This window comes from Eptatretus burgeri, chromosome 4 (genome assembly GCF_056783735.1).
Source record: "Eptatretus burgeri isolate ZD-2024b chromosome 4, Ebu_testis_v1, whole genome shotgun sequence".
Taxonomy (NCBI): Eukaryota; Metazoa; Chordata; class Myxini; order Myxiniformes; family Myxinidae; genus Eptatretus; species Eptatretus burgeri.
Genome location: NC_140964.1, coordinates 41,575,861 through 41,588,105, shown reverse-complemented (window position 1 = coordinate 41,588,105; position 12,245 = coordinate 41,575,861). Strand labels below are relative to the sequence as shown.

General features: G+C 45.7%; 1 protein-coding gene across 8 annotated transcripts in view; it reads right to left on the bottom strand.

Annotated features, from left to right (window-relative positions):
- The window catches only part of LOC147027878 (uncharacterized), a 143,169-nt gene that overhangs the window by 112,569 nt on the left and 18,355 nt on the right, over positions 1-12,245 (bottom strand). For all 8 annotated transcript variants that reach the window (XM_085877594.1, XM_085877599.1, XM_085877596.1 and 5 more), the window contains exons 3-4: positions 7,350-7,442; positions 603-658 (exon numbers count right to left, since the gene is read on the bottom strand). In XM_085877594.1, coding sequence (XP_085733720.1) covers positions 603-658; positions 7,350-7,442 — 149 coding nt within the window. The remainder of the gene's footprint in view (positions 1-602; positions 659-7,349; positions 7,443-12,245) is intronic.

Here is a 12,245-nt window from a genome sequence, read left to right as displayed (position 1 = left end):
AAAACTTGAAAATTTGACCTGTGGTCAAATATGTTTGACCTCAGGCGCTAACCATGAAGGTCAAGGCCAATCGCCACCAAAAACTAATCAGCTGAGCGCCAGAACATGAACTACATTCCCATAAAGTTTGGAGACGATTAGATTAAAATTACTCAAAAAATAAGGATTTCGTTGACTCCCCTGATTTGCGACAAAGTGACCTTGACCTTCAAAATTTTATGCGCTGAAAGGGACCTCTATAGGCCTCTGATATGTGAAGTTACAAAAATTTCCAATGATAACTGTGCTCTGCAGAATTTTTTATACGTGATTACAGACCAAAAATAAAAATTAAAAAAAAAACAAAAAAAAAACATACAAGCTGACCAACATATCTTGCAAAAACTTCGTTTTTGCAAGATAAAAAGTCAGATCCATAAAAACTATTGCATATAAGCATGCATGCTTTAAAACAAGAAAAACTATGGTTCAAGGTGTGCCAATAAATACCCAGTACCTCCAACCTTTTGAATGCCTATGTGGAGAGAACTGAATATTGTTCTCAGGGGTGTAAGCAACATGGTAAACAAACAAGAATGTCGAGAAATAAAACTTGGGCTGACCGTTTTGGCCTTGAAGGACGCGATGCATCGAGAAGATTACGAAGGCTTTGGGCAGTCTGCAAGTAAAAGAATGCAGAATAACACAAATATAGTCTTGGAGAGAGAATAAAAAGGGGGGAGGGATTGAAGGATGGCACTGCAGAGACTTGGAGGAGCAATAATTGGAGAAAACAGTTTTACTGTAATACACATAATAAAATGTTAAAGATAAGAACGACATCCAATCTGAAAATAAGCCAATTAGCGTTTACAGTAATGGGATAGCTCAGTGGAGAGACAACCATCCTTAAGCTCCTGCAGTGGGATGGAAAGTTAGCTTCGTGGGATGATCACTCACTTCTGAGCGATCTAGCCTGGGTTTGAATCTCAGCCCAACTATAAAATGTCATCCTGGTGTTTCACAGGCAGGATGAGGCGTATGTGTGTATGTGTGTGTGTGTGTGTGTGTGTGTGTGTGTGTGTGTGTGTGTGTGTGTGTGTGTGTGTGTGTGTGTGTGTGTGTGTGTGTGTGTGTGAGTGTGTTCATGTGTGTGTGTGTGTGTGTGTGTGTGTGTGTGTGTGTGTGTGTGTGTGTGTGTGTGTGTGTGTGTGTGTGTGTGTGTGTGTGTGGTCTTTCGGTTCAGATTAACGTCGAACCGAGTGTCTCGTCAGCCCACATTAGTTGGTGGACATTAAAGACCTCGACGGTGTCCTTCGCGAAGAGTTGGTAAGCTATCGCAGGCATCACGGTGAGATTTAAAATTCTTGCATAAAAGAGTGACATACTGGAACAAATCACCAAACTTTGCAGACTCATCCCTCGGTGTGCGACAAATGAAATCAGAAGGGGTTCCACCGAATATTATGCCTCTGATGGCAAAACAGCTCTGGAGAAACCCCTCAGGTGTGAAAAGGTTATGATGTTTGGTCGACAAGGATGACTCAGCAATGTAATCATCCTTCTCAAGTAGTTCCTTACCTCCGCCACCGAAGGTGGACGGAGGTTGTGTTTTCACCCATTTGTCTGAATGCGAGAAGGACATCTCAAAAAGTTATGGACGGACTCGGATGAAACTTTGTGGGCAGGTTAGGTGTGTGTCAAGGACTAATTGATTAGATTTTGGTAAAGATCTGGATCTGGATCCAGACACTACAATTTTTAAGGTGATTCTTTAGTCTTGAGATTGTGCCAAAAACAATATACAGTATAGCATGATATTTCAATGGGTTATGCCAAAACTTGGTGGATGAGTTGAGTAGGTGACAAGAGCAAGCCGATTCAGGTCGAGATGCAGATCCGGCCCATCAGTGAGAAGCAAAACAAACTGTTCAGCTTGGTGGAGGTAGTGCTCTACCAAGTGCCATTGTAATTGTTGATGTGTTTAACAGCCTCTTCAGCCCAGAAATCATGGAAAAATGGCTCCCTCCAGGTGACCATGGATATTCATCTTATTGGATTCTGGCATAACCAGCCCTTCTATATTGCACAAAATTGTAGGAACAATAATGTTGCTTACCATGAAGCAAGGTTTCTTGGAGTGAGAGTAAATGGGTATGGTAATAGAGTCCCTAGAAGGACCACAATATGCGACATTGGCAAATTGGAATACCTATACCAATACCAGTAACATGAAAATACTACCAAGCTGCTGTCGAAGAATGAGTGTGATCAATATTATCCAAGGCTCCCACTGTGAAGAGGAACTCTCACAGCTGAATGGGACATACCAAGCCATCCTTCTCAAAGCACTGACAGACAGAGACAGCGAGCCAGGTCTCCACCTTGATGATGCAATTGCATCAGACACTTATTCTGAAGATATACAGCTGGCTCATGCTACATTTGTTTCCAGTCCTTGCATGCATGTACAGGCCCAAATACAAACAGGAAGGAGTGTGCGATCCTTAGTTATTGTTGAAGAATTATTCTTGGCGTTAAAGAGAATAAGCCGTTGTAGAAACTGGTTTAAGAGTAAATTCGTCTTGATGCGTCATATTGTGTCGATTTATCATCATGAAAAACAAATGACTTTAGGTTTGTGGGTACAGACTGATTGACAGCCAGGTGGAAAAATGAAAAAAAAAAGTCAAATATTTCATTTCTTAACATTTGTACCATTTTGATCAAGGAGATGGCTTTATCTGTGTAATCGCTGAAAGTCAGAACTTTTACACGTGAAATACTATGTTTATCTGCTACAAGACATATGGATTCAATAAAGCCTGACAATCCTTTCTATGAGAAGTCACACACTGTTGTAGAATTGAGGGGATCCTGGAGCTCCTGTAGATCCTGGATTGTATCAGATATGCTGTCATCACTCTATTTTGCACATCCCAAGCATGTTGCATATGGTTTTGGTCAGGAGACCTCACTGGGCAATCCATACTTTAGTTTCGAGTTCAACAAAAATGGAGATGACCCTTCCTTGATGTGGACTGCATCGACATAAACCTAATACAAGTTTGGCCTGACTGATCAGCAGAAGGGATCATTGGATGGCAGATAAAATTTCAGAACATCAGCGAGTGTTGTTCTGGAATCTGGATAATGCACAAGTCTACCCATGCCGATTTATCAAGCCAGATTAGATCTGTGACTTGCTACAGGTACCATGTAAACCTGTACTAACCCGTTTCATGGTCGGGTTGTCAGTGACCAAACCGTCTCCCACACCAAGTTCCTTGGTGAGGAGGGCGTATGGATATGGACACCCAGCAGGATTAAAAATAAAAGCTGCCAAAGGGTGGAGGAGCTCGTTGTCAGCCAACGGCCATCCATTTCTAGTGCCCAACTGTGACTGCGGACATCCTCCTACAGTTGGGTTACTTCTTTTTTTTGGAGATTAGTGGCAGGACTTGAACTCCAGCCACCGTAAAACCCTTCATTCCACAAAACCAACGAATGCAGGGAAATCTGATAACACTCCATGGGATAATCTCCTGTGATGCTGCCCTCCACAGGGCAGCACACCGGATGACGGGATTGGGGCAAAGCCTTCGGGACCACCATTCCTTGATAGGAGGAAAACCACGGGGTAAACCTCAAGGGACAGATTGCAGTGGTGTGTGGTGGAGTGGTGCTGAGGTGTCGTCCACCAGACGGCGGTCTCCTTGGGTTAATCTGAGGCAGTCCCTTCGGGTAAGCCTGGTGTTGGCTTAGTGATTATGGTGGCAGCTTGGGATCCTAAGGTCCTGAGTTCAAGCCCCGTTGGCCGCTGAATCAATATACACCGTAGAGGGTGACTCAGCCTGTCATCCTTCCGAGGTCGGCAAAATGAGTACCAGTGTACTGGTAAGAGGGACACTGCATCAGCGGCATAGCCGCATCCCAAACAATGATGCAATCAGCAGCCACAGGCTGCACTCGATAGAGAGAGTCCCTTCTGGTGGGTGCCTGGAATGTCCTATCTCGAAGAGAGGATGATCACCTGTCTCCGATATTATCTGAGCTCAAGCATTTAAGCATAGGTATTGCAGCACTCTCTGAGGTTCGAAGACCGGATAGTGGATAGTGGCGAGATCATGGCGGATGGTTACACATACTATACATCGCTCTGATGGTTATTATGCCCAAGGAGTTTCTGTGGCTGTGTCCAATAAGCCGACTCCAATGATGATTGAGGTAACACCTGTCAACAAGTGTATTATGAGACGAAGGATTCCTCACTCCTTGGGTTTCGTTTCCCTGGTCTCGATATCTGCTCCAACTGAGGCAAGTGATCTTATCATGAAGGCCGCATTCCATGCCACGCTCGAGTCTGTGGTTCATCAGTGCTCCAGGCGAGATACTCTTCTAATCTTGAGGGATTTCAATACATCGACTGGAAGTGATAGGGATGACAATGAGACACGTGTTGGTCCCCATGGGTCTGGAACTGTGAACCAGAATTTCACAAAATTCTTTGACTTTGCAAGAAGTCATGGATTTAGGGTGGCTGGTTCATGGTTTCAGTGCCCATATAATAGGCTCATCGCTCAACTTGGAATTTCAACGCTGGTGGTTTGGCAAAAGAGATTGACCAGGTGCTCGTTGGAGGATGATCCAGAACTGCAGGTTTCACCGGAGTGCTCAGTTCCTCAATACCGACCACAGACTTGTTGTAGCAACTCTGAAGTTGCAGCTTAAATCCAAGAGAATGGTACCATCCCAGCCTAGGCTGGATGTTCGTAAGCTCAAGGATGAGAGGGTAGCTGAAGAGTTTACGAACCGGCCGAGTGGGGACTTGGGGGGGGGGGGGGTTGCTTTGGGGAAACTAGAGGAGTTGTGGAGTGTCTTCAACACCACCATCCTTGATGTTGCCAGTCGATGTTTCAGAACTCAGCGGAGGGCGAAGAAGAATTTTGTCTCTCAAGGGACACTGGATACCATTGATCAGAGTCACAGCGCCAGGCTTAATGGCAGAGCTGAGCTGTTCAGGGAGCTGAGGCACAAAAAGGAAGGGTGATCGCCAGGACTGCAACAACAACTGAAGGGTGACGCTGCTCTCAGTGCTGGGCAAGGTCTTTGCTCGGATAATGCTCTATAGGGTTCGCTACCATCTGCTTACGCACCAGCATCCAGAGCAGTCAGGCTTTACACCAGAGGTCAACGACTGACCCGCATCCTTGCTCTTCGGGTCCTTACCGAACGCAGACGAGAGTTTCGTCTAGGGTTGCTTGCAGCTTATGTTGATCTCTGCAAAGCGTTCAATTCAGTGAATTGGGATGCCCTCTGGAGGATTCTTGGTGTTCGTGGGGTGCCATGAAAACTAATCAATCTGATGTTTGAACTATACCCTGGTACCGAGAGTGCTGTGAGATGGGGTAATAGCCTCTCTGATGTATTTCCAGTTGTTACTAGAGTTCGTCAGGGGTGTGTACTGCCCCCTACACCTTTTAGCGCTTGTATGGACTGGATTCTGGAAAGGTGTTCAGAGAGATCACGTTGTGGTGCATCATTTGGGAATACCAAGATCTCTGACCTTGATTTCACATATGATGCAGTCATCTTTGCGGAGACTCTACATATCCTTTTGGGGGCCCTCGAGGTGCTGAATGAGGAGTCAGAGTTGCTGGGATTTTAGGTTTCCTGGGTCAAAACTAAGATCCAGGCTTTCATTGACATCTTGGATACTGCTATCTTGTCTGTACCCATTTGTGGTGAGGATGTTGGGGTCACAGGGAGATTCACTTACCTTGGCAGTGATACTCATGTCCCTGCTGGCTATGAGCCAGAGGTCAATAGACATCTGATTCAGGCCTGGGGAGTCATAGATTCACTGGATCATAAGGTGTGGCACTGCCGGAACCGGTGCAGGACGACGAAAGTCTGAGTCTTCCGGTCCTTCCAATCTTGCTTTATGAATGTGAGACTCGGACTCTGCCCAGGGACCTGAGATGGAGACTTAATTCCTTTGGTACCAGGTCTCTTCGGAGAATCCTTGGCTATCGCTGGTCAGACTTTGTGTCCAATGAGTGGTTGCTGAAAGAGACTCAAATGACATTTGAGGCTTGGCGAGGAGTGATGTAAACGACATTTTTAATGGTATGATGATGATAGGCTCGGATGATAGGGGAAGGGTTAAAATAGTGCTATATGGCATTAACTCCAAAATGGCCGATGTGGCCCTTGCATCACTCCTCGCGGCGCCTCATTTGTTACCTGCATAGTGCGTGAGAGTCAGCTGCGGCTGTATGGACATGTGGCTCGTTTTCCTGGCGCTGATCCTGCTCACCAGATTCTCTCAGAGAGGGAGCCTTGTGAGTGGAGGAGGTCAATGGGCAGACCACATGCCTCATGGTTTCAGCAGGTTGATTAGCATTTCAAGGAGATGGGGATGGGCCAGGCATCCACCTGCAGGATGGCCAGACAGAGGCCCCTGGAGTACCGGCAGAAAGTGGATGCAGTGACGTGCAGTTCCAGCGCATGCTCCCATACCTGACCTGACCACCCATGCCCAGATGGGGAGCTCAAACCATGAAAAGTCCTCCATATCTATATTTCTAAAACATACAGCAGCAACAAATGTTCACAAAGTTTTCTCTCGACCCTTGTGCACTTGTCAATGTAATGAAGTTGGAAATTATCTGTGTTGGTTATTGTGGAGGACTACTGCCCAATCATTGACATCCCAGAGATGACCTGTAGCCAATTTAAAATGCTTCTACAGGTGTTGGGGTGTCAGAGAAATGCAGATCAAGGCTCTTCAGACTCCCATGCCAACCTCAAGAACTACATGTACAAGTTCTAGTCCCTGTTACGATTTTAATTTATTATTTTTCAATTGAGATTATTTACAAATAGGACTCCATTCAAATACAATGATTCACCCAAAGGCTTGTGACCGTTTTGCACTCGGTTCTCTACTTTCCTGACAATGCTACTCGTTTGGTATCAACTCCACATACAGGAGCCCAAACTTTGAGACATTTAATAAATGAGCAATATCAGATCAAGTTGCCACATCTTAACGCATTCTGATACCCTTTACAACACAGTCATTACTTACCCAATTTGACACTACCAAGTCATTACATTTCATGCTAACATAGGTTTGAACCAAGCATTTTAACTTGCACAAATTATTGCATGTACATCTTGGCTTTAAAGTTGGTTAATAGGGGATATATATATATATATATATATATATATATATATATATATATATATATATATATATATATATATATATATATATATATATATATATATAACAGAGAAAATACAAGTTGGGGTAGGGATTTCAAATGCTTTCAGGGGAATAGGAGAAATTTTCAATCTCAAACCTTTCCCAAATTCAGACTCTCAAAGAACATGGCATTCTCTCGGATGTTTTTCAATCGACGTCTTTCAAATGCAGAAAGGTGCTCCATACCAGGCTACAAAAAAGAAGCATACATGCATATTCATTATAAAAAGTTAAAGAATCCCATTTAATTCGGCAAATACATTAAAATATCCGAGTCATCAATAAAGCTACGGATAATGGCAATGCATGTGACATAACAGGGTGCATGGATAATACGGGTATATGAGACATAACAGTGGGCCACAATCTTAGCAGGTTCAGTTAATGATGGTATTTTTGTTCAGAATGAGCACACGAGGCGAGATTATGCATAAAATGCCTTAATATTTTGTCCGAGTACTGCCAATAAAGAAGCATTTTAAAAGTGCCAAAAAAGCAATTTGTGTTCGTGTTAAAGTATATCAATCAAAATAAAATAAAGATTCAAGGTTGCAGAAAAAAAAATTGCAGAAGTTTACCACCGTTGATGCAGTGTCTTTTACACCACCTTATCAACACGTGACACTAGTTTTTCATGCCTGTTGTTTGAGTCCTTTATAACATCCTTAAAATCATTAAGTTTACTGCTTGGAATGATTTTCAATTTTGTTTGACTGTCAGGCAGGCAGAGTAAAAAAAAAAAATGTAATCTTACTTCTTTCTAAGCACGTGCGATTGGGACAAATTCAAAGTACTGTTAAACTACAGGTTCGATTTCCGATTTGTTCAAAATATAACATTCAATTGATATGAAGTGCTGTTGGAGCATGTTATCCAATCCAAATCCATTGGGACCATACTCTGTATGGAGTGTTGGTGCTGCCGAAGCAGTCTCCTGGGCTATTGGGCACAATCCTGGACGGGTCGCCACTCCCGACACAGGATACTCAAATGGCTCAATCATCCCAGCAAGCTGGTACATATTTTTGCCGATGTCAGAAGGATGAAAGGCTGAGTCAACCCCATCTGGTATTAATTCAACAGCCAAGCAGGATTTGAACTCAGGACCCTAGGATCCCAAGTCCACCACCTTAACGAACCCACTATTCTCGGGGAATACGTTCCTGAAAAATGCCACGAATGTCGGGGACTGCGAATGTGAGGGAATCGTTTAAATATATATATATATATATATATATATATATATATATATATATATATATATATATATATATATATATATATATACATATGTAGTTGTGGACCCGGGTGTCGGGGGCGAGAAGACCACGAGAGGGAGAGCTACCTCGGGTTACCACCAGACTCTTGGAATTGCAGGCCGTCGCACACGAATAACTTTGTGACGCGGCGGGTTGCCAATTGACGGTGAACGCCAATAACTCAACCAAGTGACTTAGGGTGTTCCATCTCATAATTACCGTTTACCTAATGGTCACGTGATCTAATTACCAGGGGACATGCCCTCGGTACGCCTTGTTCAAACCGGATCACCTTACCGGATCAGGTGCAGCCGAGCATAACTGCCCAAGAACGTACCGGCGAGAAAAACAGATCATTGGGGAATAACGTCCAGGCTAAGCTGGGATACGAACCATGCTGGACCAATGAAGGAAAAGATGACAACGAGCTGGGAACATTTTGACACAAGCATTTATTTACAATGGTGAGGAAAGGTATGTGGCACAGTGAATTGGGTTTATTTGTATGTAAAGCAGGGAGAGCAAGGAATTTGTGGGGTGTGGCAAAAGGCAAGCAATTTTACAAAAGGGGACACAGAACAGACTTATCCCGTTATAACTTCTACAATCTTAACTTAAAGTAGGACGGGCACCATCACATATATACACACAAAAACCCGAGGAAGATTAGATATAGCCCAGAAAGAAAAAGAGAAGATGAGGATAAATGCCCTCGCAATACCTAGCACTGTCGGCAGACCAATGCAACCCAGTACGCTTCGGGAGAGGGAGGAGGGAGGAATACTGGTGTCTAAGGTGTGGTAGAGGGAGGTGTGGTGTAGAGCAATATGGGGGGTGTGGTGCCGTGCCAGAGGAAAATGCGATTGTGAGTCAGTAATGATGCTCTTTTGTGTGTCCAAAGGGGACGGGATAGAGGGGTGGAAAGAGAGAGAGAGAGAGGAGAGAAGATGCGTAAAGAGAAAGACCCTTAACCTAGTCGTGTATAGGACTGTTGGTGTGGTGTGTACCTCCGTGGGACGCTCCGCCTGAGTGTTCCCATCTCAAGATGTGGCGCGTTATCTCAATCTTAATCACTTTGCCGGGGCTAGTGGCAACGTGCGCTCCGCAATGGTCTTCAATAAGGAGCACATCCTTACAATCGTGTACCAACCACAAGTGAAGAGCCAACAAAGGGCAGAGCCAATGAAGAGCAGAGACAACGAAGAGCCGAGAGGAGCACAGAAGAGGGGGGCAAAGAAGAGAGTGAACGGCTCAGCCTTTTATAAGTCCCGGGCGAAGGTGAGGGTGACGATCCGAAAGCGATGCGCTGTGACCCGAATCTTGCTTCTCTATTGGGCTACAGTGGCCCGAGCCACACCCTGCCAGGCCCCCAGAGCCAGAAACGGTCTCAGTCACCCATCCGGCTCGATACAGCCCGGAGCTCCTGACTCAACATAGGGTATGAGCCGGCACTCTGGCCCTGAACGTGCTCCAAATGCAGTCTGAAAGCCGAAAAGCAATGCACACCCGCCACCCACGGGCCACCTCTCATGAGCTAAAATGCACACCCGGGCTCCGTACCAAACTCCCGGATTGCCCTTCCTGCGACCCCTAATCGTTACCCCATCTTGCAGTGTTCTGGCGACTGGACAAAGCCCATTTCAATCCTCCGTGCTCCCCCGGGACATCCCAGCAAGATGCGGTCGAGCTATCGATGTCTGTTGCTCGAACTCGCATCCATCGCGCAGTCAGAGGACAGACCGAGTCGTACAGCACTCCTCAGTATCGTGGTGAATTGTAGCGATGCAGGGGTACGAGGTCTGTGCGGGAATACTTTTCCCGTGTGCGGGAGGCATTTGTGGTCGAAGTGGTGAGGTTTGGTGAGCGAGGTGTGAAGCAAGGTGAGATGCCGGTGGAAATTGGCATGCAGATTTGAATGAATTTATGGTGTGCAATGCATGTGCGGGATAGTGTGTAGTGTGCTTTGTTGGTTCCAAGCCACGGGAGGCATCATAGTGTGCTTATTACTCATCACATTTTAGATGGTGTGTATGCTTGCTTGTTTGATTTGTACCATGGCTAAAAGGAAAGGGTTGGATTAGAAATCAGAATAGGAGCAGAGATAGTTACTAGACCTAACTAGAAGACCCACGCAATGCACTTCGCCCCGTTAACCCACTCGACCTGAGGGGAAGATCTAACTGCATGAAGACGAACAAAATAACCGCCTGGGGATCACTGTATGTTGGGTACCATTGCCTTAGAGGCATGCGGTTTTATAGAACCGCAACAATAAAAAAATTTTTAAACAGTCTATTAGGCTCGTGGAGAAGCGATTACACAGAACAAATAAGGACACAACATAACAAAAACAACAGCAGGGCGGAGTGAGAAAGTAGTCAGAGACGGACAAACAAAGGATGCAGTTAATGATGAGGGGTAGGGGAATGCGCAAAGAGTGAAGGTTGGATACATAATCAAAATTGTATTTGGCCAGTTTGTGATTTTGTCAAGGTCTAAGAAGAGGAAAAAGGCTGCTGCCTGTCAGAAGGATGAGAGATGTCACAGCAGAAAATGGAATCAAAGAGATAAAGAGAATTTTCCAGAGGCAGTGAAATCATTGATGAAGCTTAGGAATAATATGGGGCCTGGAACACTACCTTGGTGTACTGCAGCCTAGATAGGGAGAGAAGATGAAAGGGTTCCGTTGAGAGCCACACATAGTCTGCAAGAGTGGAGGAAGTCAGTAATCCAATAGTGGCATTGACCTTGGATTCCACAGGCAGACAGTTTGGGAGAGCAAGGCAGGATGCCAGACTGAATCAAAAAGCTCGAGATATTGTTACGAATCTGGCAGCCATTTGCACACAAACAGACAGCAAGCAGTCCCTAAGCTTAGTTATTTCGATAAGTATGTGTTTATAGTTAGAATCCCTCCTTCTGTCTAATGGGAATTTCGTGTGTGCGCTACGAGTTATTTTTAGTTAGGTTTTTACTATCAACAACAACAACGGCACAGTCTCTCACTCAACCCGGTCGCCATTGCCCACGTGTTTTTGGCTGAAGGCGTGGGCGGAGCCTCCATGGCCTCAGATCGAGGCTCCGCTCCAAGGAAGGGCATGGGACATTTCCTCCAGCCAATGAGCAAAGGGCATCGCATCGCACGCACACCCCAGCCAATAGGAGGCCAGCGTGCCAAAAGCTAAGACAGAGCCTCTTCAGGAGGCGGGCCTCCAAGACGCCGCGACACACCCCTCGAGACGACCATCCAATCAGGAGGCGAGTGGGAGGAAAAATAAATCGCTTCCATCTCAAGAGAGGAGAGGGTTGGTCGTTGTTAGAGCGTCTGCAGTCTTGGTGGCGATTGGCTTTGTCTGCAGTCTTGGTGGCGATTGGCTTCGTCTGCGGTCGTGGTGGCTTGGTCTCGGTCGTCGTCTGCGGCCCTTTGCAGTGGTTTCTGGTGGTAGTGGCGGCCGAGCAGCCAGGGACGTGGGACGTGGACTTCGGGTCGTGGGTTCGAGTCCCACCATGGTGGTTTGGAGTCGGTGTGACCGCATGAGGCGGGAAGATAACCCGGCCCGACCAAATAAAGACCCACGGGGTGCATTTTCGTGTGTGTGTGTGTGTGTGTGTGTGTGTGTGTGTGTGTGTGTGTGTGTGTGTGTGTGTGTGTGTGTGTGTGTGTGTGTGTGTGTGTGTGTGTATATATATGTGTCCGTGAGCCCCGTCTGTAAGTAGAATTGTTAAGTGCCTTG